At 32.7% G+C, this 22,902-nt stretch overlaps 1 protein-coding gene across 1 annotated transcript; it reads right to left on the bottom strand.

Moving 5' to 3' along the window:
* Positions 1-1,241: 1,241 nt before the first annotated feature.
* On the bottom strand, positions 1,242-4,289 carry LOC141712122 (uncharacterized). The gene is made up of 4 exons (XM_074514927.1): positions 4,003-4,289; positions 2,306-3,634; positions 2,077-2,157; positions 1,242-1,972 (listed from the first exon to the last, which is right to left on the bottom strand). The coding sequence occupies exons 1-4, from the start codon at positions 4,141-4,143 to the stop codon at positions 1,592-1,594; spliced, it is 1,932 nt and encodes a 643-aa protein (XP_074371028.1). The 5' UTR covers positions 4,144-4,289; the 3' UTR covers positions 1,242-1,591.
* Between the last annotated feature and the right edge of the window lie 18,613 nt (positions 4,290-22,902).

Raw genomic sequence — 22,902 nt, 5'->3', positions numbered from 1 at the left:
ATGTAGTGTTTTCAATCTATATTGCATGTCAAATAACCTGCCACAATATGTGAACATGGAAAGTGGTATCAATTCCATTTTCTACAAGAGCAAAAACCTTTGCAAACATCCACTTCGTGCTTGTTACTGCCTTTCCAAGATCCATTCTTAATTCTATATTGTGCAATAATGATTTCAAAGACTCCCCTTTGCTGATTATAGGGTATTTTTTTAACTTTGTGTGCGGATGTCTTTTACTCAATTATTTCGAATAACTCTCTTGACTTTTTACAATAAATCTGACCACTTTGAAGGTCTGAAAAGGTCTGAGTTCATCTCTGTGCAACTAATTTGACAGAACGATAATATATGTACTCCACCATTGGAGTCACGGGCAGGACTCTAGCAGAACGTAAAAGTCCGTTAAAACTCTCAATCATGTTTGTTGTTACTTGACCATAACGATAACCTCCATCATGAAATATAGTCCACATATTTAATGAAATCATTCGCAACCATCTTTCTGCAGTATATATTGTTATATATTGTAGCTGATCTCATGATTTCGTTGAGAAGAGAAATATTATCCATCTGCAGCAAATGAAATTAATTATTAATGATAAGTGAAAGAATGCATAAAATTTACAAGGATAGAAATATAAAAAAATACCTGATGACCTTACTTGATTTAAGATATCCATTGAAAAGCAATTATAGAATAATTCACCATACTCTAATAATTTGAACTAAAAAGTTGGAAATGACCACTTATCAAAAGTTTGAGTTAACAAGTTCTGAAAACTAAGATAAAGCTAAGATTTGACAATTCACTGCAAATTATTTTACTAATAATTCAACCACTTATTTTTTTTTATATTTGAAAATTTTAATTTTAAATTATTTGTGATATTTGTACTAATATATCATTATTTATTAGTTATTTATAATTTATTTTTTTATATATATTTTAACTTAACTAAATTAAATGAATTATTTATTATATAATTAAATAAGAAATTAGTGTATTTATTAAAAGAATAATGTAATGCATATGATTAAAAATTAAAATATAAAATAATATTAAAATTACATTTATATGTGAGTTAGGTTTTTAACCAGAGAAAAATTAAAATACTAGGTCACGTGGAGGAGTGAAGTAAAATTTATATTAGGTCAAGTGGAGGAGTGAAGTAAAGAAAAGTTAGATGACATGAAAGATGGGGGAGAGAAAGCTGAGTAATCAGGGAAGGTGAATGAAAAGGTGGGTATTTTGAAAAAACAAGAACACACTTAACATGGCACAACATGAAAGGATTCCAAAAGAATAATCTCCAAAATATAATTGCAATCAAGCAGGGGAAAGAGGATCAAACATGAACATGCATTCTCCAAAAAGCTCGTACCAAACGTCCAAACAAAAGTACCATTACATGCAACGACAAAATTTTAGATGCAGATTATAAACTCTCTGTTCAGCTATGGAAGCTGCATAATCTAATTCCGGCAAGCTTCCTGCTTCCCTTGCCTAACACCCCAACCTACAAAACTAACTCCTCTCAACCTTTCCCCTCGGCCTAAATACATTTGAAACACTGAACGGAGGCTTAGATCCTCAACTCTGGAGAGGAGGTTCCTGCTGCTCTTGAACAGGTACTGCATCACTTTGAAGAGTAACTTCTGCAGTTTCAGCATCAGTTATATGTGTGTCTTCTGCGGTTGATGGTGAGATTTGAATGGTATCGGTCACAGCATCTTGAACAACAGGTGCGTTCAGATCAGCTGCTGGTGCACCTTGAACATTTCTCATTGTGTTCATATCATCATCAACCGGTGCCTTCTGAACTAGTGCGGCCACACTTGGGGCATTTACGGGAACACTGATTAAATCCATGTTGGTGAGATCTTCAAGAGTTTGTAATGCACCTAGTGCAGTGACTTCTGTTTGATTCACAGAGGGCCTGATAGCGGTAACAGCTGACTTGATTACAGTGTTCTGGAGAAAAAAAAGGGGTTAAGCAATTAATGTATACCAACTTTACGGTCACATTATGTAGCAAAGAGAGTAGTAAATCAATGTAACTTCTGTAATCAACTTACATAATAATCAATTTTAGCTTTGAGACCTTGATAAGCCATCAACTGTATTTCGGAAGTCAGACTTGCTGCATCTGGCACATCCTATAATCCAAAATGCCACTTTTATTTATGTAAAAAACAATGTCCATAAAAATCAACACTAATATGATGTGCATTAATGAAAAATAGCACATAACAGCTAATAACAAGACAAATTGCAACAATAATTTTAACTTTCATATTAATGTACCTTGTTTGGGCGGCCCAAAGACCTGTCAGGGAGTTCCTGTGGGATGTTTTCTACTGGTAAAGCTCCACCAACACCACCATCATTGGCGCCATCAAAAGTAACAATTTCGCCACCAAGATTCTTTCTAGGCCTACCCCTAGGCCTTAAACTTATAGTTGACACAGGAATTGCAACATTCCTGGGACGGCCTCTTCGTCCCCTTCGACCATACATTGCAGGCTTGCTCCATATCTTCTTTGGGCCGCCATTTATCTTAGGTGGCCTGCCCCGGCCTCTCTTACCCAACACGGTAGAAGGCCCGTCATTGTTCAGCACTATGGGGCCAGTTGGAGCAACCAGAAGAGGCCCATCATTGTTCACGGCAGGGTCATTGGCAGCTGAAACAAAAAGAGTAGACGATTCAAGGCCAGCCCCAACCACCCCAGCTGATTCATTCATCTGTTCATTAGGCCATGCAACTGGGTCGGAAACAGGCTCCGAATGACTCACAGTCCCACTGACAGCGCTTGTTGATGGAACAGTGCTCACCGACATACTAACTAGGCCCGAAAGATTAGGCATACAATTACCTGCAGAGCCACCAGCAAGGCCCGTTGCAAGAATATTGTTCACCGAGGCAGTTTTAGTAACATTGTTCACAGGGCAACTAACAGGGCCAATTGGATGAACATTGTTGACAGGTTCACTAACAGAACTAGTTAAGGGAATATTACTGACAGGGCCAATTGAAGGAACAGTCACAGGCCCACTAGCAATGGTCATTGTTGGAACACCATTAGCTGGACCATTCACAGGGGCCATTGTGGAAGCATTAGTAACCAGGCCCGTTGAAACACTAGGCCCAGTACTAAACTGATAAGAAGCAGGAGCAAGTCCACCAAACAAGCTAGTTGTAGGAACCCCAGATTGCTTAGGACTGAAAGCAGCAAACCCCACAGGAGGTGAAAGTGCTGGACTCCGTGAGACGACTACAGGCTGAAGTTTGGGCGGGCGGCCAGGCCTTCTTTTAGGCCCATCAGAAACAGAGGGAACTGAAGGCCCAACAGGAGGTGGTACAAAGGGCCCAACAGACGGCCCAAGAGAAGATTGAGTTTGAATTTGAGGCAGAGGCTGAGGTGGAAGAGGAGGAGGAGGAGGGAGGGGGAGCATATAAGAATGTCTGACTAAAACCAGTTGACCAAAATTCTTCATCTGCTTAAGATTGGTGGTCAACTCGAACTCATGGAGGGGTGTTTTGGGGACATGGAACTCGGTCTCGATGTACCGAGCAATCTTTTGACGGCTTGAACCGTCCTTGTCATTCAAATTCCTTACAGCTGTCCTTATCATCTACACAACACAATAAACCAAACACACACACATACATATCATCAGAAGTAAATATTTCAACAACTAAAATAAACATGACCATGTACCCACAGACAGTCTCCTCAACACAACATAAGAAATTAAACACACACATATCAGAACTATTTCAGCAACAATAAAAAACATAACATAAACACACACACATATCATCTCTCTCTCTCTCACACACACACACACATTTTTACCAAAACATGAACATAAACTTTTGTATAGACATTTTATTTTCTGCAGAATTACACACACACATATCTTTCATAAAGAAAAACATAACAAAAACACACAACACACACAAATGTATACATAAAAATGGATGTATAAAGGGGACGCACCTCTTCATAAGGAGGATGATTAAGCTGCAATTGCGGGTGAGTGGGCGAGTTGGCAGCAGGCTGTGAAGAACTAAACGGAGATGGGTAACCTGGGGGTGGTGAGAACCTGAGCGGTGGCGGATCTGATGCTGTATACTCCATTGATGTCTAGACTAAGCTCTGGATTTCTCTGGTTTTTTTTCTGAGAGAGGGAGAGATTGAGGGAGAGAGGGACAACTCTGAATAAAACCAAACTATAGTTTTGAGAAACGGGTGTAGAACGGGGGATAATGATAAAGCTACTCGTGTATTTTTATAGTGATAGACATCTATTGTCATTTGAAGTTTTATTTTACTCTTTTTTTTATATCAAAAATAAATAAAACATTAAAAACTCGACAAGAGTCAGAACGAAGGAGAGTTATTTTCTACATAACGTCCGTGTATCTATCACCTAGATTGTGATAACGATTGGTTTTCCCTTTATCGCATGTACCTTTCTGTTGATATATGTGCACATTTACGTATTACATTTTGGATATTTATCATTTATGTACCTACTACCTTTGTATCTACATAACAACATCTTTCTATTCTTATTCCCTGTCCACTAGTTTATCTATTTTTTTTTAAATATAAATTTTATTTATTCTATAATTGTAAATTTTACTTATTTGATGAAATTTAGGGGAAAATATCTTTTTTTAATAAGCTATAAAATTTAACGAGACTACTTTCACTAATATGTATTGACTTAAGATTCGTATTAGATTATAAATTTTTATACTTATCAAAGTTGATAATTGTTTGAATCATTCAATAGTTTATAATCGTGAGCTAACTTGAGGTAAATTGTTGTATATGTTCACTGTATTAATATTTTTAAATCGGAGAAAAAAATAAAAAATATAAATTTAAGTACTCATTTTATTAAAAGAAAATTGCGGTTATGTTGATTTATAAATTTTTACTTTCATTTTATTATTCTTATTTTTGCACTGTTATAATAATTATTAATAAATTTTACATTTTTCTAATATTTTACATGACTAGCTAGAATACATTATAAAAAATATAATAAAATGTTTTTACTTGTGAAACACATATCAGAATATTGGGTTGTTACAGTTTTACTCTTCATCACATATCTTAATGCAAACAAAATGTAAACGTAACTAAAAAATTAATCATATCTTCACATTTCAAAAAAAATTAATCATATCATTGTTTTATCAATTTAATATTGTATATTTGTATTGCAAAATTTTATTTTTATTTAACTATATATTACATAAATAAAATTATAAACTTGTAGGAATACATTATTATGGCTTTTTGGTTTTTCAATTAGATATATAATTTATTTAAAAATGCTATTAAAATTGAATGTAATTATATATATACATTGATAATAAAATAATGTATGAATATTCGGAGATTTCCGAGTGTAACACTAATGTATGTTAAGATAGAATTTTTAAAAGAAATTACAAATAATTATAATTTCCTAGCATAAAATGATATAGCAATGGGTACCATTTTCTATACTTGTATGATTAAATATTATTATTAATTGATATCTTACACATCACGGCATCTAATGAAATCATAACAGAAAACGACATAGTGCATGATAATTGGATTTTCAATATCACGCGGTCAGATAGTTGTTAAAAGTACGTTGAAATTTAAAAGAAATTGAGCTGACGTTAAAAATAAAACGACAAATGTTGTGTACTTTTCAGGTAATTGTACGGTTAGGTTAGATTAGTTCCTGCAAATTAGGTTATTGTGTCGGCATAAAAATTATAATTGGTTAATTAAAGACAGACAGAGACTATATAACCCTAGTTTTGATTTAAGTCAAAGTCTCAAAATTTCATAATCATGGGATTCAATAGTTTAAATAAAAATTTCAAAACTTCACTTATAGTTAAACTTAGATCAAATTAAGTTACCCGGTCATTATTTCAGAGGTTCTATTATATTCTAAATAATGATAAAAAAAAGTGAAGATGAAAAAAACATAATTTAATGAGATATTCTAAATATATGAGATAGTTAATGTTTGAAAAATATTAAATAAAAATTATTATAATTAATAATAACTAATTACATACATTATTTGACCAAGATATATTATTTATTTATTAAGTGAAATAACTCATTTTAAAATATCACCAACACAAACACACACACATATATATACATATACCCAATTATATTTTTAAAATTTTTAAATAAAAAAAATATTTTAATCATTTCAATTTGAAAAAAAATTATGTATGACTTAAACAAATTATTCACCAATTTTAAACTAGTGTTATTAAAATTAGTACATGAGACATTGCCGCATGTTATATTTGACAAAATTTAAATTCAAAAATTTAAAATGTTCATATAATCCAAAATAAATAAAGAAAGCTAAATATAATGAAATAGATGTGCAACATCTATACTTTTAATTAACTACTTCAATATTTTATACGTAGATAATTTAAGGAGACAGAATAATAATAATAAAAGTTAATAATAAAAATCATAATATTAATAACAATAAATTTTGACGTTAAACACAACAAATTCATTGGAATAGACACGTATGCCACCATCTTATTTTTATTACTTTTGTTTTATGATTTAATACTTCTCATAAAGCTAACTTTTCTTAGTTTTTAGACATTAACTTTACGGTGTTTTTTTTCCCTAATAAATATAAACTTTTTTTCTTATTAGCAATTAGATTATTTTATATGATATTTAGGGGCTGGCATAATTTCCAGAGTGATGTGTATCGAATAAAATTTAAAAAATTACATATGGTGGAAACTATTAGATAAAAAAATTCCCTATATATTTTTGAAATTATAAAATATATACTACATCGACTATACCAACTAAATAGTTTAAAAGAATAATAAATAGCCAGTAAAAAAATCAAGGTACTTTATCTATCATTTAAAAAATATATGATGCAAATATATATATTATAAAACATATAAATACTTTGATTACTTAAAAAATTATCTATTTTATATAGACTGAATATTTTAGCTATTTTTTAAAATTAGAAATATTTTAAGATTAATAAAAAATTATTATTTTCTAATAAATTTCATTTAAGATTAATATAAAAACTTGGTTCAGGTGGTTTGCAACAGGTTACCTACAATAAAAAAATGAAATATTTTCTTAAATTTTTTAAATGTAATTTAAGAATTTCAGACTAATAAAAATAATCAAATTTTATAAAAAATAAATTTACTTAAGTAATTAAAGTTTTTATTCTTTATATAACATTTTTTTACATCGACAAATATCATAAACAAAGATTTAATACCTTTATTTTATAACTCAGTTTGTAAAGCTATCTAAATACTTTTAAATTATTTAGTTGCTCCCTCTTTTATATGGTAATTATAAATTTATTATTCATAAATATTTAGAAGTTTTCATTCTTTGTGATTATTTTTCACACATTTTACTTGTTAAATTTTTATTTTATATATATTAATGATTTTTGAAGTTATAAATGAGTACTAAAGAACTATAAAATATATTTATCAATCAAGAAACCTTATTAAATTTGTTTTTCACAAGACTTTGTGAAACAGAATATCTCAAAATTACTATAAAGGAAGATGGTGTCTATCCTATAAACTCGCTAATATGCTTGTATTTAAGATTTACCTCAAGATTAACAAAATCTGGTCAACCCAAGTTATAGAAAAATGAGAAAAAAAAACTCCAAAGTTATAGAAAAATGAGAAAAAAACTTGTTAAATTGATTAAATTAGTTTATGAATCAATATATAAAAATTGTTAGAGATGCTACCTTAGCATATGTTTATAGTTAAATAAAAACAGGGAAATATATGAAAATAAATTCTACAAAATGGAAAAGGTCCGCGAGCATTCACAGCCCCATTTGGTGCATGGGGACTATGAAATATACATGGGTATGAAACTACCATAAAATGGTCCGGGTCATCCCTCTTCCTTATTTTTATATTATAATTTTGCAAATGATCCATAAGAAAGGAGATTATTGCACGGCATATATATAATATAATAAATATGTTAGGTCCTATATTTGTGACAACTGTCACTTGCCTTGTATGTGTTTTCAATTTTCCATCTTTCCCACTTTTATATTAGGTGGCATCACACGGGTCACTTTAGTGTGGAAAATAGGTGTTTGTTCAATTCTCCACCTTTCCCACTTTTATATTAGGTGACATCACATGGGTCACTTTAGTGTAGAAAATGGGACTAGAACATTGTGGATGCTCGTATGGCCGATTAAACAAAAGTGTGGTAAAGCGTCTGATTTTATCCCAAATCAAGTTGATGCCTCAGGAGAATATTCCTGCAGGTGCTATAATTTCTCGTCATCATTCATTATTTCATACGAAACTTGTTAGCAGGTTAGCATCAAAAGTTAATGGTTTCACAAATGGATCATTTTTCAAAGTTTAAGAAGACAAGTTTTATGCTGAAATAGGGGGGGGATTCTTGAAAGATGGTAACCATAATTGTAATTTATTTTATGTGGACCTCTTTAGGTGAGTTTTTCTTTTATGACAGAACTTAGTGAAGTATTTCACTTACTAACGATTGTTAAGAATAGTCGTTATTCAAGTGATGAATGTATTTTTTACATGGATAGTAAAAAAAATTAGCGTTAATTCTGAAAATCAAAATGGAACTCGAAGATGATAATTTTATGGTTGATCGTTATACTAAGGAACTAGTCAAGAAACCAAATTTCCACTTTAAGCATGGTGAGAAATTTGAACTCGAGCGCTGACAACCTTGCAAATGAAGGACATACTGGGACTTCTATAGTTAAAGGTTGGTTTAATTAATTTGGGCTATTTTACAAGATCATGTAAGTTGATGGCTCAATATGTAGCTAGATATGGGGCTGAGATTTGTGGTAGGATGGTGATTTTACTCGGCCCTTTTGTAGAAAAAGGAAAATTTGGGGATTGGGTCCAGTTTGCGATCTATGAAGTGGACATCGACGATGTGGTTGATGAAGATATCTAGATGGTCGATATTGAATATTAGTAATGGTAATTGTTGTATGTCGTCTGCAAAGTACTTGAGATGTAATGGTGGTTGTTTTGTGTCGTCTGCAAAGTACACTATGCCATAAACATCCTACGGTAACCAAAAAAGCTGTTAAAATAGGACGACCTAAATGTTACCCCATGCCATTTTTTAGCTAAAGTAACATAATCTGAACGTTAGCTAAGTGGGTGATGCCTTAGGGTACCTAAGGTAACTTATTTTTTTCTAGTGTAACATGACATTTTATGTTACCTTATAGTCCTATTGTAACATATTACGGAACTACTACAACATTAACATATTTACCTTAGGGTGTTCTAATTTTTTAAAAACTGGGGCCCACATGTGGGTCCCACACGTCAGCATGATGACATGGCACGTGCGGTGACGTGGCAGGTGTGGGGCCCATATGTGGGTCCCACTAGCTGACGTAACAGTTAACTTGTCAAATGACGTGGCAAGCGGGCCCATAAGACCTAGTGTAACACTTTAAAAAGTTGTTTTAACATTATAACTGGCCTACTGAAACTTTTTAAACATACTATGGTAACAGTTTATGAAGGCTATTGTAACACTTTAGCAGAAAAAAGTTGAAATGCACATTCGGCAAACTGGAGAATCCCAATATATAATTTCATAACTGCATCCATCCAAACATTAAACATCCAAATATACATACAACAATCCAAATATCCAACCATCCAAATATTCAATCATTTAAAAATCCATACTGAGTTTTAACTACTTAGATAAACCTTTACTACTCAAAACTACTAAGATAAACCATTACTACTCAAAAACTATGACAACCACAATGTTTTAACTTAAAGTAGTTAGCGATTCTTGGTAGTAGCATTAGTAGTTTATGAAATTAAAAGGCAATCATACTAGAAGCTACTGCGTCCAGTCAAAGGTGTGTCATCCTCATTTTCACTAGCAACCGTCGCACACAACTCTGGGATATCAATTCTGATGTCCGGGTTGGCTTCTCCAAGTTTTTAAAAGCAAATGCCAAATTCTGTTTCACCCTCTGATCTACTCCCGCCTCGACTTTCTTAACCTTATCCTGGAATTCAGACTCGACTTTCGGCACTTTCTCCTCCAACTCAGCAGCAAGTCCTTCATTTATCTTCATGGTAAGCTCTTTCACATATGTATATGTTGGTGCATTAGAGGTATGCGGCTTAATGCATCTCCCTTTAATCCAATTAGAACCATGTTTTGCACAGAGTTCATCAGAAGCAGCATCTCCACTGCCGAGTTTTTTTGCTAGTGTTCTCCAAAAAAATGATACATATGAGAAGTCAATCGTTAATTGATTAAAACATAAAATAATCAACATTCCATGTCTTAATGTGAACTAAAATATTTACATTTTTTTCTTAATTAGTTCATGATCGGTCTTGTACTCGCGTCCTTCAACTCGCCCCCGGGTTTCAATAAAAACCTCCGGATCACATGGTTCACATTCAGCCGCCACCTTCTTTTTCTAGTAAAAAGGAAGGAACAATACAAAACAAACCAAACTTTAGACATATACATTGAACAAGTGAAATCAAACCATCTTATCCAATCAATCTAAAGCAAGCTATATTTCATATTGTTCTTACAACTGCCTACCAGTACATAACAAATTAAAAAATACCTATTCAATTGCTTTTAAACTTGAAGCAAGCTAACCAAATTAAATACATCTTGCTTTAAATTTTGTTATAAGGTGAAAGAGTTATACTCTAAAGACACGATACTCTCTGAAAAACCACCATATTATCAAACTGGGAAGAATCCCGATATGTGATTTTTTCTGATTATATATATATGGTTCAATATTTTGAACTACATAATAAAATAGTCTTTTTAACTTAGATTTTCATTTTTAATTTTACATAATTTTGATAATTTTCCCGATAATAATTAGGAGTTAGGAAAAAATAATGCTACTAAATAAATTAATAGAATTCAGACTTTAATCTCGGTATATAATGCGCAAAAAAGTTACCCCATGTGAACTAATCAGATGTGTACAGAAGTAAAATGGAATGACAATGATTTAAATTAAAATACTTATCTAGAAACTAATACTTACAAATTTGATTTCGAAAATTGACAATCAAGTAAAAAATTCACATAAAATAATATCATACCATCTTATTCCGATGTTGTGCAAAATTTTTTGGACCAAGAGTGTGAGTGTCAACATATGCTTTACGGATTTCTGCATTTTTCTTTGCTATCTGCTAGAAAATTTTGAAAAGTTATTTTTTTATGATTCTTAACAGCCTAAATGCGTAAAATCACAATTATACCTGAACACTCTCATCATTCCCATATTAAGAGAATTTTGAAAGTCTGGAGAGGAATATCATCTGGTCTATTTGTCAACCTCATTTCATCATTTTCATGCGATGTATAATGACCCGCCTTTGTTCGACTCTTGTAAGTCTTCCAGGATGAATGAATTGTCTCGATCGCCCAATTTTCCATCTTATCGGGAATTATATATCTGGCCTTGCAAAAATTAATAAAAAATGATAAATAAAACACATGTACTTAATCAATTTTATTATCCTCACCTCACTTTATGAAAATAATTATAATTATAATCAGGAGAATTCAAAACAAAGTACGTAAATTTATGTACAATATGTAGTTAGTAAATATTTGGTGAAGCTTAAACTTTTTTAAAATTTGAATTTATTATCTGATCAAGCTTTGGCACTTTGATTTTATCAAGAAGAGTTAACCCATAACCCTCTCTGATTCAATTTTCTTTAAATTACTGAATTTAATTAAATGTCCCTAACTAAAAGCGCTCTAAATTATGAAATATAAAATCCATAAAAAATACCTTAACATAGTTCCACATAGTCATCCTCAAGTTTTTTGGAACATGGCACCAAGTAACATAAGTCAGTGGCACACATCGTTTAGCAAGTGTTCCAAGGAAGAAGCTTAATTTCGACAATATATTGTCATTTTCTGTAATGTGCTGAAAATTGTCATTCGTCCGGATGACTACTCTCTTGTCAAAGCTTCTCGTATGAACTTTTTTTCATCCTGGTTTTTTCCTCTCATCCTCTGAGGAACCGGAACTGCAAGTTTTTGTGAATGTTAAAATTTTCTACTTGGAAATAATAAAAATCGGCAAATAAAACAATTAGGGGTGGCAATTTCGGGTATTTCGAGTCAACCCGAAAATGACATGATTTTTCAGGTAAATTTTTACCCAACTTGAACCCGACCCGAAAGTCAAAATCCTCAACCCTAATTCATACTTTTGCGGGTTGGGTTCGTGTCAGATTTTGGGTCGTGTCTAATTTTGCCACCCCTAAAAACAATCAGAAAATATGAGGAAAATATCAGGCAGACTTGGAAAAAAATTTAAACTTAAAATCAAGAAAAATAAAGAAAATATCAGGTAGGCATAAACAGTTCAATTAATATAATTGAAATGGAAATTAACAAAGTGCACAAGTTAAACTGTTCATGCAAATATAAATGCAATAGAAAGTAATGGAAATTATATAAAGAACATATTACATTAAAATTGACAAAATTTTAAAGGTTCAATTATTATAGTCAAAAAATGAACTATTAGCATAAATATATTGATTTAGAAAATCATGCATGTTCTTCGACTATGTCAGTCTCAATAAGGACTTGTCCCGTCGGAACATCATCCCTAGCCCAACTACCCTCATTGTCCTGATTTTCAAATTCTGCATCGAGGGGTGCATCATTTAAAAGTGCTTCGTGTTGACCTTCATTTTCATTTTCATCTTCAACATCACACCAGTCCCTAGGCAGCTTCTTGACTATATTATACATCATCTTTTCAACTGGATCTTCTACATAAAATACTTGTTGTACTTGTGAAACTAATACGTATGGATCATATTTCTGGCATAATCAATTAAAATTCACCTGAGTTATTCCATAAAGATCCTTTTCTTCTTGGTACTAACAACACTTAAATAACACTATAACTAATTTCACCCCAATAATTAAGTTCTATTATCTCTTTAATTGATCCATAGTAACTGCCTTCGCTGATCTTTGGGTTATCATCCTTCGAGCTTGCAAAACTGGTTGTCAAAGCCGTCAAGAAAACACCATTATTTTGTGTTGTGCATCTAGCATCCCTGTTCTTCATGTGGTATTTATACCCATTGATCACATATCTTCCATACTTCTTAGCTGAAGGGTTAGGTCCCATTGCAAGGATTTCTAGTTCCTTCGAAACATTCCCTCTTTTGCTAACCTCTTCCTTCATTCACTTCCAGAATTCTTCGTTGTGTTCCCTAGCCCTTTTATTCTTTGATTTTTTGCTTGAGTCCTAACCAAAGCTTCGTGCTTTCTACAAAAAATTAGATAGTTTAAATTTATAGAAAAAAGTGAGTAATTATATAATTAAACTAAGTTATGAATGGTATTGAAACTTACGCAATTAATTCATCCACATCTTTGTTCCAGAGTTGAACAGAATATAACGATGCATTACCGTCCACTGAGATACCTTTAAATGTACATATTTTCCATTTTTATTTCTTCCTATACCGATATGGTATTCCATCTTATCTGGACAACCTTCAATATTTCCAGACTTGGTCATATCCAATCTGACATTTCCAGCCAAGAATCTTGAACAAAATATTAAGCATTCTTCTGCAAGGTACCCCTCAGTGATAAAACCCTCTGATTTACTCCTATTTCGCACATAATTTTTTAATTTGCATAAATAGCGCTCAATTGGCCACATGGAACGAAGTTCTGCTATTCCACCATAAGCTAGTTCACTGCATAAGTGGACCAACAGTGGACCATTACATCGAAGAAAGCTTGTGTTAATACATTCGCAAATTGACAAAGTTTTTCCATAATTTCTTGTTACAGCCTCTTGACGTCGCTTAAGTCGATCACCATGCTCCAAACATTTCTAAGAAAGGCCCCTAATCTGATTAAAGGGATGGCAACCACAAGCTTCAAAGTTTTTTTAACAACAAATTGTAATAAATGGTGCAACACAGAATGTGCATCATGACTTTTATAGCCTGAGACTTTTCTCTCCTTGGTTTGCACAAACCGAGCGATATTAGATGCACTTCCATATGGAAATTTGACATTTTTGAGTACCGTGCAAAATCGATCTTTCTCATCATTCGTCATGTCAAATATGGCAGCTCTGATTTCAAGATATTTCCCATCACTTGATTCAACAGGATGAAGTTCCCTTATAATGCCAAGTTCTTGGAGATCTAAACGAGCATTAACATGCTCCTTCGACTTTCCAGGAATATTCAGGATGGTGCCAAGTATGCTCTTGCAGATGTTATTCTCGATATGCATACCATCAATGTTATGCCTATGTAAATTCCGACTCCAATATGGCAAAGTGAAAAATATAGATTTTTTCTTGAAATGGGAATAAACTTTCTTCACCTTCTTTCGGCCTGGTTTCTTCTTTTTCTTTCCAAATTCATTTTGAAAATTCGACAATAACTCTTTTAGGTCTTATTCGGATAAAATTATAGGAGGTTGCCCCATCTCTATTCGACTATTGAACCTTTTCTTATCGAACTCCACTTGTGTCCTCGATCAAGGAATTTCATATGGCACATGTAGCGGACTTTTTTACTATGTTTTAGGTACATGGAAGAGGTTTCATAATTGCATACGGGACAGCCTAAATACCCTTTCGTGCTCCAACCAGATAATATTGCATATCCCGGGAAATCGCTTATCGTCCATAAAATTGATGTGCGTAAGATAAATGTTTGATCAGTAGAAGCATCATATGTTTCAACACCTTGATCCCACAATTCTTTTAACTCGGCTATTAGAGGTTACATATACACATCAATGTCATTCTAAGGGGATTCTGGACCTGATATAAGCGTTAAGAGAATAAGGTTTTCTGGCTTCATACACAACCAAGGAGAAAGGTTGTAATTAACCAGAACTATTGGCCATGTACTATGATTTATATTCATCGAACGGAAAGGATTGAATCCATCCGCTACTACACCTAGTCTTATGTTCCTATTTTTTGACGAGAAATGGGGATAAAGTGCATCCATCTTCTTCCAAGCCTCCGCATCAACAGGATGCCTAAGTTTTCCATCCTTTTTACGTCCAAGTGCATGCCACGACATGAGTTTTGAATTGTCCTTGCACATAAATAATCTCTGCAGCCTTGGTCTTAGTAGAAAATATTGCATCACATTTATCGGGATTTACGAGCCACTTTCTCCATTTCATTGTCGTTCGTACTAGTCTTCGCAACTACAACCCACCTTGACAGACCACACATTCTACATTCTTCCTCCTTGCTGAAATTTTTTTGAATAACTAGCTTCTTTCTTTGGAAACTAGTTCAAGATCAAGATCATCTTTGTTTTAATAAAAGATTAGGACTAAAGTTAACATCAATATTTCTTGTCAACAAGGTGGTCTGTAAGAAATTTACAAACACAACATTTCTGAAATCTGATAAAATTTAGCTGGATGCTTAAGTGAGAAACTTTAGTCATCGTCAGATAATGTACTAATAAAATTGTAATTTTTTTTATTTTGTCAAAACATAATCATTCCCGATATTATAATTAAATTACGGAGTTTTTGATACATCTTTGTAGTTTGTACAAAGATCTAATTATTATTTTACTTGCTCCGATTTTCATATACATATTATTAGAAAGTTTGGAAATCAGGACTAGTGTTTAACTTTCCCGTGTTAACAGCGTCTAACACTATTAAACCTTTGCTAATATATAGAATATAAAGTAAGACTATTGATCAGGGAGTGTGTTTAATGGTACTTAATGTTATTTTCGAAGGAACTAGAAGCCAAACTATTGGTCAAAATGCTATTTCCCAATTTGAAACACCCGAGAACTTATTGAAGAAAAATTACAAGAATTTCTTGATGAGAGCTCACGATACTGACATTATAGCAGTCAACCCTGTTGGTTCCACTTTGTTAACAGAGCAAAAGATTTCCATTAGAAGTTGCTATGGAACATTTAACTTGAATTGGCCTTTAAGGTATTAGGTTTAGTTAATGTAGTTGTATGCTTTAAACAAATTATTATTCTGGATATCATTAGGGATGCATTTAGGATGCATTAATACACGATAATTTTTAGAGAGTTAATTTTACGATCGTGTTAGACTATTAATACTCCCTCTATTTTTTTTTTTGTCATTTTGATTGTTGCACACATTTCAGGCTTTTAAGGTTAGAGCAACTGGTTACTCAATAGATTGTGAAGATAAGCTTGACAACACCATCGAAATATGTCTATTACATTAGTTCTGGTAAAGAGAAAAGATTTTAATTTTGTTACTGCTGGTTCAGAAAACTTACAAAACATTATGTAAGTTTACTGAATGAGAATATGATAGCTTAATAACTACAATAATGATCTGAAGAACAAGGAACTGTTCTATAGTTTCTGCTAGAACTTGATTAACCAAATGGAGTACTGATTTATAAATCTAATTGTACATTAAACAATTTAGATTGGTGTTAAAAGAAAATGTTTCTTCTTAGTTTAGTGCATCTAGATCCATTTAAATTTGTTTCATAAATTAGGGGACTATACGATGCCAGATAGATTTGTAATGACTAAAAGGGGGTCGATAAAATTACAGTGAAGTGTTTAATTAAGTGTTGTAGAAGGGGTCAGTTTTAGGAACTACCATGTTTGATCACACATAAAGTGAGAATGAGGTTAATACCTTACACACTTGGAATGCAAACATTTTTGTAGCTTTTTCTAGAATGGAAGCTAAATATGAAAGCATAGAAGTTGATTCTGTATACTTCGAATCACTACCGCTTATTCCTCGGCTTGATCTAGGGTTCTCTAACGAGCCCACGAACGCGTATGCATACAAGCTCGCTAGAATACCTGAAACACGACAAAGAAAAAAAGTAGGTAAGTAACAATGTCCGAGTCAATGAACTTTAACGATCACTGATGACAAACACATAAACTAAAAGTTAACCCTGCAGTCCCCGATAGCGGCGCCAAAAACTTGTTAGTCGCTAAACACGCGCTAAAATTCACGCAAGTATACGCGTTCGCAAGTCATATAGAATTATTTCTAGTTCATTCCCACAGGGACTGTATTAGGCTAACCTTGTGATTATGCACCTATGCAACAATGATATGGCTATTATTTAATGCTAACACGAATAACAAATTGAGTTTTGATTATACTATGCTTAACTAATGAGGATTATACTAGAGAACATCAACTAAAGAGAGTAAAGAGAGTTTAATAATATATAACACAAATATGCGATTCTAACTTCATTAAATACTTCATTCATTAGCCTTTTCGTTCTTAACCTTAACATGTAATGGTGATGACACTAATCAGATAACACGAAACTGATAAACGCCAACTTTCGTTGTACGAGTACCATACTACCAGACATCCACAAAAGAGATAGAAGCTGAATAGACACCAATTATATTGAGACCCTATATGTCTATAGAATTTGACAACATGATGGTTTAATGCACAAGTTATCTATCGTGATTACATAGGGCAAGTAAGATGGTTAAAATTACCTACGAATCATGCATAACAATAATACATGAACCTATGCTAGCATGGTAAGTTCTAAATGCTTAATTTCACTTTCACTTCATTAAGAATTAACACACTATCTTATAAGTTCGCGACGCTCATAAGACGAATAAGCGCAACCAATACTAGGTTATCATACAATCACCACACACTAAGGCATCGAAACAAATTAACTAAAGAAATCCATAAATAAATCCTCTAGAACCCCACGATAACGATTAGCCCATAACCGGACTCATCATCAACGTGGGTTCTGATGAAATCATGGTATAATAAACGTAGTCTTTATACTTAATAAAACCAAGTACGAAACACAAGTAAAGGTTCAAGAATAAGAAAACTAGCATCCAACGTTCTAACTTAAATAAAGAATCTCCAGAATAAACTAGATATGCTTCGCCTTGGTTGATTTGTGCTCTCCGGTCTTCTTTACTCCTTTTACTTAGCTTTTGTACGTCTCCCCTTGTGCAAAATGTCTTTATTTATGTATATATATGCCGTAGAATTGACCAGGGCTTCAAACTCTTAAAATCCTAATAGAAACAGAATTCTGCTACCCCGACCTGGCGCGGCCGCGCGCTTGACCAGCGCAGACGCGCTGATTTTCTGTTCTTTGGGCGCGACCGCGCGCTTGACCAGCGCGGGTGTGCCATCCTCCTGAATAAAATTCTGAATCTTTTTCTTCTTCTTGCTGATTTGAGCTGGTCTTTTCACGAGACTTTATTCCAACACCATCCAAACACCAAATTAGCACTACAACCATGCTAATCTACCTGATTACCTGAAAAATGCCTGTAATGCAAAAACACTACAAAACACATTAAAACACCAATAACTTGAGTACAAATACACCAATTCAAAGCTTTATGGAGTGTAATAAAGTGTCATAAATACCACTCAACAATCATCAATTATATCTCACAATCTCCCCCAACTTGTGCATTATGACAATATGTACAAGTTCCAATTTAATGTTGTCAAAACTATCTAAATGCATAAATCAAGTAAGCATATTCTTTCTTAATTCAGTGAATATTAGACTTTACTCTTCATTCTGAACTCTAACACAGTCTGGAAAATCTTCAAGAAACTACCTCAGCAGATTTTCTTCCATTACGTCCAAATACCATTGCATCCTCTGTTTATGTTCCTTTAGTTCATTTGTTAATTCATCATTCTGATAGATGGCAGCCCTGAGATTATGTAACTTTGAATTTCCAAGAGATAGATCATCCAGCTCCAGAAACCCAATTTTCTTTCCATCAGGATTAAAAGTTAAAACTTTAGTCCCTAGACTCATTTCTATCTTGACTCCTCCAATAGGCATATCAACGGTATATTCATTTTGATCAATGTACTTTGGAATGTAGTTTGATTTGTAAGGCATTCCTTTCTTCTTTAACTGTATCAGGTTCTTTATGAATGCAGACCATCTGGCAGTTACAGAATTAGTTACCTTAAGAATTGTAGCAATAAGTTCCAATTATAGCCATGGTTTGCCTCTTAACTGTTCTTGATTCAACACTCCAGAAAATAGATTATTTTCTCTTCAACATGATCAATAACAATTTGCACTGATATGATCTTCTGTAAGTCTTCAAGAATCACATTCTCTCCAATTTCTGTAAAGTTAGAATGCTTTCTTAAATTCAAAGCATATCCTACAAATGAATCATCAACATTTAATCTTCCAAGACCACTTGTAATTCCGGGTTTTCTAGATTGAGAACTTCCACAATAAATCTTCTTTAATATTTTAAAAGAATCTCTTATAGGTGCTGGTTTCTTGCTTCCCCATAGTAGCTTCTTATTTTCTTCAAAAGTAAGTTTTGGCTTATCAGAGACGAAGTCTTCTAAATCAGGATTTGATAAATCTGCTTGAATTTGATTTGAGAAATCAACAACATGAGTAGAATCAGAGGTTGTGATTGGTTGAATAACAACTTCTTCTTTAACTTGAGCAATGTCAGAGGTTAATTTTAATTTATTAGCCCAGTCAGCTCCATAAATCTTCCTTCTTTGGTGAGCTTGGCTGATTTTTTCTTCTTCAGTAATTTCATCAGTATCAAAAGATTTAGAAACTATATAGATTGAATATATCACTATTTCTGATTTAGTTGCTTTGGATACTGATTTCTTCTTTACAACATCTTTGGCTTTAGGCTTTAAAATCTTTGACTTCTCTCATATCTTCTCTTTTCCTTTATGCTTTCTGTGAACATTTAAAATTGCTTGAGAGCTGAAAGATCTTTCATCATATGCCTGACTTACCTCCTTTATAACTACACCTTTGATTGGTCTGTTAGAAGGATTATAACACCCTCCAAATCCGGGGTATAGATATGGGGCATTATTAACATTAACTACAAACTAAACCTACACAAGCGGAATATAAATATAATAATTACCCCGAACTACTGCTACTAGGATCTTTTAAGGTTAAGAGTTGAAAACAAGAACGACACACTAACTTTATTACAAACCCAAATAAAAACAATCTGTCTCAAGAACTCTCTTTATTACAAGACTTTATTCTATCTACATTCTCACCACACAACTTTTATTCAAACCAACATTACTACTTATCCTGTTACACCTGATCTGGTAACTCAAAGCTCTCTTTTGGGATAGGGATGAACACTCTTGGTATAAGAGGGTCCCGCTGCTTGACTCGCTTCTTGACTATGCGGGTTCTGATGGGTTTCATTCTCTACCTTAACTGTAAAATAATAGGAATAACAATAAAAGGGGATGAGCCAAAATTGCTCAACAAGCCTGCAATCATATTTATAGTATGAAAAGAAAAGAATAAATGAATCGATAGTCTGATGGTTTGAACAACCATTTATATCTGTATAGAATAATAATTTTCCAACACTGGCGAGTGCCAAATGAACAAGACTGGAAACAAGAACCGACATATGCACTATAACCTGCTGATCAGTCAGGATACAGTGCGGATCTATACCCAACTGCATAGATCCAACCACCATAAGGAGTACTCAGGCAACTATGGCCTATTAATTGAAGGTCTGGGTAAAACCCAGCCCATATCGTAACCATCTAGTCCAAAGTTTAGCATCCGGAACAATCGGAATGCTTTTGATGTATCCCAACATCAGGATATATCGAAGTATATATAACAAGGGTAGATGTATTGGAATATGAATAGGGGATTCAATAAATTGGGAGAAATCAAGAATCGAAATGAAATAGGAATAAGAATCAATAATTGCGTAATAGTGTATATGAACAAGAATTATCAACGTGTAACTGATATGGAAAATGGGGTATAATTCACTATTCTGAATTTAGAATAGGGGAAAAACTTGCCTGGTGCGTACTTAACCTGGTTCAACTCACCGCCTTCGGTCTCCTACTTTATCTGCCTTGCTGATACTGAATCAATCATAAAAAGATAGTCGTTTAGATAACTTATTACATACGCGTATCTCGAATTGATACCACGTAACCCTATCAATCTACCCATGTGTTTCTAACTGACTCGCATATATACACATATAATTATATAGCACATAAGGTTCACATAATCACGTAAAGCACATAGCACATAATGGATTTTTGGACTTATAAATATTTTTAGAATCGATACTAGTCTCATACCTGTATTAACTAATCCTATTTGATTTTATTATAATTTTTCAGAATTTATTTGGCTCAATTTTACCCCTATTAGGGCATATAAACAATTAACTATCACAATACGACTCTCTTTCGGAATAAATTATGACTTATAATTATTTTTATTGGATTCGTTTCATTTTTCTGAGTCTAGGGGTTTTCGTTTCGCTCAAAACGGACTAACGGTTTAATTATTATGAATTAAACAAGATTTAATTAATTAATAATTAATTATAAATAATTAATTATAATTAAATAATTTTTAATTATATTTTTAAATAATTAATTAATAATTATTGTATTTAAAATAATTAATCCCTAATTATTATGATTAATTACAATTTATTACCATTATTTATAAATTATAATCATTTACTCGATTAGATCGATTATTTACAAATAAAAAATCGATACAACTAATTGATACGCTATTTATCGAATAAATAATTATTATTCACACCGTAATCTAACTCAACGATTAACTACTCGTATAAATACGAGCTACTCGCATTCCTCGTATAATTATCGAACTATTATTATTATTAGTATAACTTATACGATTAATTAATTAATTAATTATCTGCATTTAATTATTCGATACGAATAATTATTACGACATTCTTCGAATGAATAAATTATCGCTCGAATATTAATTCCAACTTATCGAAATACTACTCGTATAGATACGAGTTATTCGTAATATTCAACTAATTAACGAATTATTATTCATATTATTCAATTATTTTTAATCCTATTTATTAATTAATTACCTAATTATTAATTAATTAAATAACTAATAAATAATTAGATAAACAATTAAATAATTAATTAAATAACTAATTTCGAATTTATAAATTAACAAAATAATTTAGAAATTATTAATAATAATTTTCAGAATTTAAACTAATTTCTATTTGATTTTTAAAAGAATTTATAAAACTGATTTTTGAATTTTATAAAATAAAATAAATAATTAAAATTCCAGAAACATAATTCAGGAATTGGATTTGGGTTTCGGAAGATCAAAATCGGGTCTTAAAATCAGAGAATCAGGTCGGAGTTCAGGTTAACGGGTCCTGAAGAACAGCCCCACCGGCAACGACGCCGGTGGGTTTTCCGGCGAGCTATTCCGGCCAACACAGTAAGGAAACGATGAAATTGACTGAGGGTTTTCATTCCCTAGCCTTCCAGCAACACAACCATGTTGTCCTCTTCCATACCCACCGCGTGAGGCGTCTTTTCCGGCCAGGAACAGAGCAACGGCCGGCGAGCTTCGTTGCGAACTCCGGCGACGTCTATTTGGCTCAAACACGAATCGTTTGAATCGATTCTTTGCAGGTTTTCATTCCAAATCACTCCAGAAATACAATCATGCCAACATCATCGTCTAATAACTCCGGGAACAATTTCTCCGATCAAACCTTACAATTTTCCGGCCAAAACTCGAAGTAACAATTTCGTACATGAAAAATTACACATAACATCTTAAAATAAAGCTTATTACTTCTACAATATAACCCCTATAACCAAAACAATCTCAGATTCATACAAAATCAAAACAAACTAATTAAAATATACATAAACCCTAAAATAAGAACTAAC

Source organism: Apium graveolens, chromosome 3, assembly GCF_009905375.1.
Source record: "Apium graveolens cultivar Ventura chromosome 3, ASM990537v1, whole genome shotgun sequence".
Classification (NCBI taxonomy): domain Eukaryota; kingdom Viridiplantae; phylum Streptophyta; class Magnoliopsida; order Apiales; family Apiaceae; genus Apium; species Apium graveolens.
This window is presented reverse-complemented; position numbering and strand designations above follow the sequence as displayed.

Bases quoted from the DNA above. Each gene is read 5' to 3' on its own strand.
- LOC141712122 (XM_074514927.1), bottom strand. From the start codon at position 4,143: ATGGAGTATACAGCATCAGATCCGCCACCGCTCAGGTTCTCACCACCC. The intron at 3,635-4,002 runs GTGCGTCCCCTT...TGTGTTGTGTAG, and splicing joins ATCATCCTCCTTATGAAGAG to ATGATAAGGACAGCTGTAAG. The intron at 1,973-2,076 runs GTAAGTTGATTA...TTTTTTCTCCAG, and splicing joins AAGCTAAAATTGATTATTAT to AACACTGTAATCAAGTCAGC.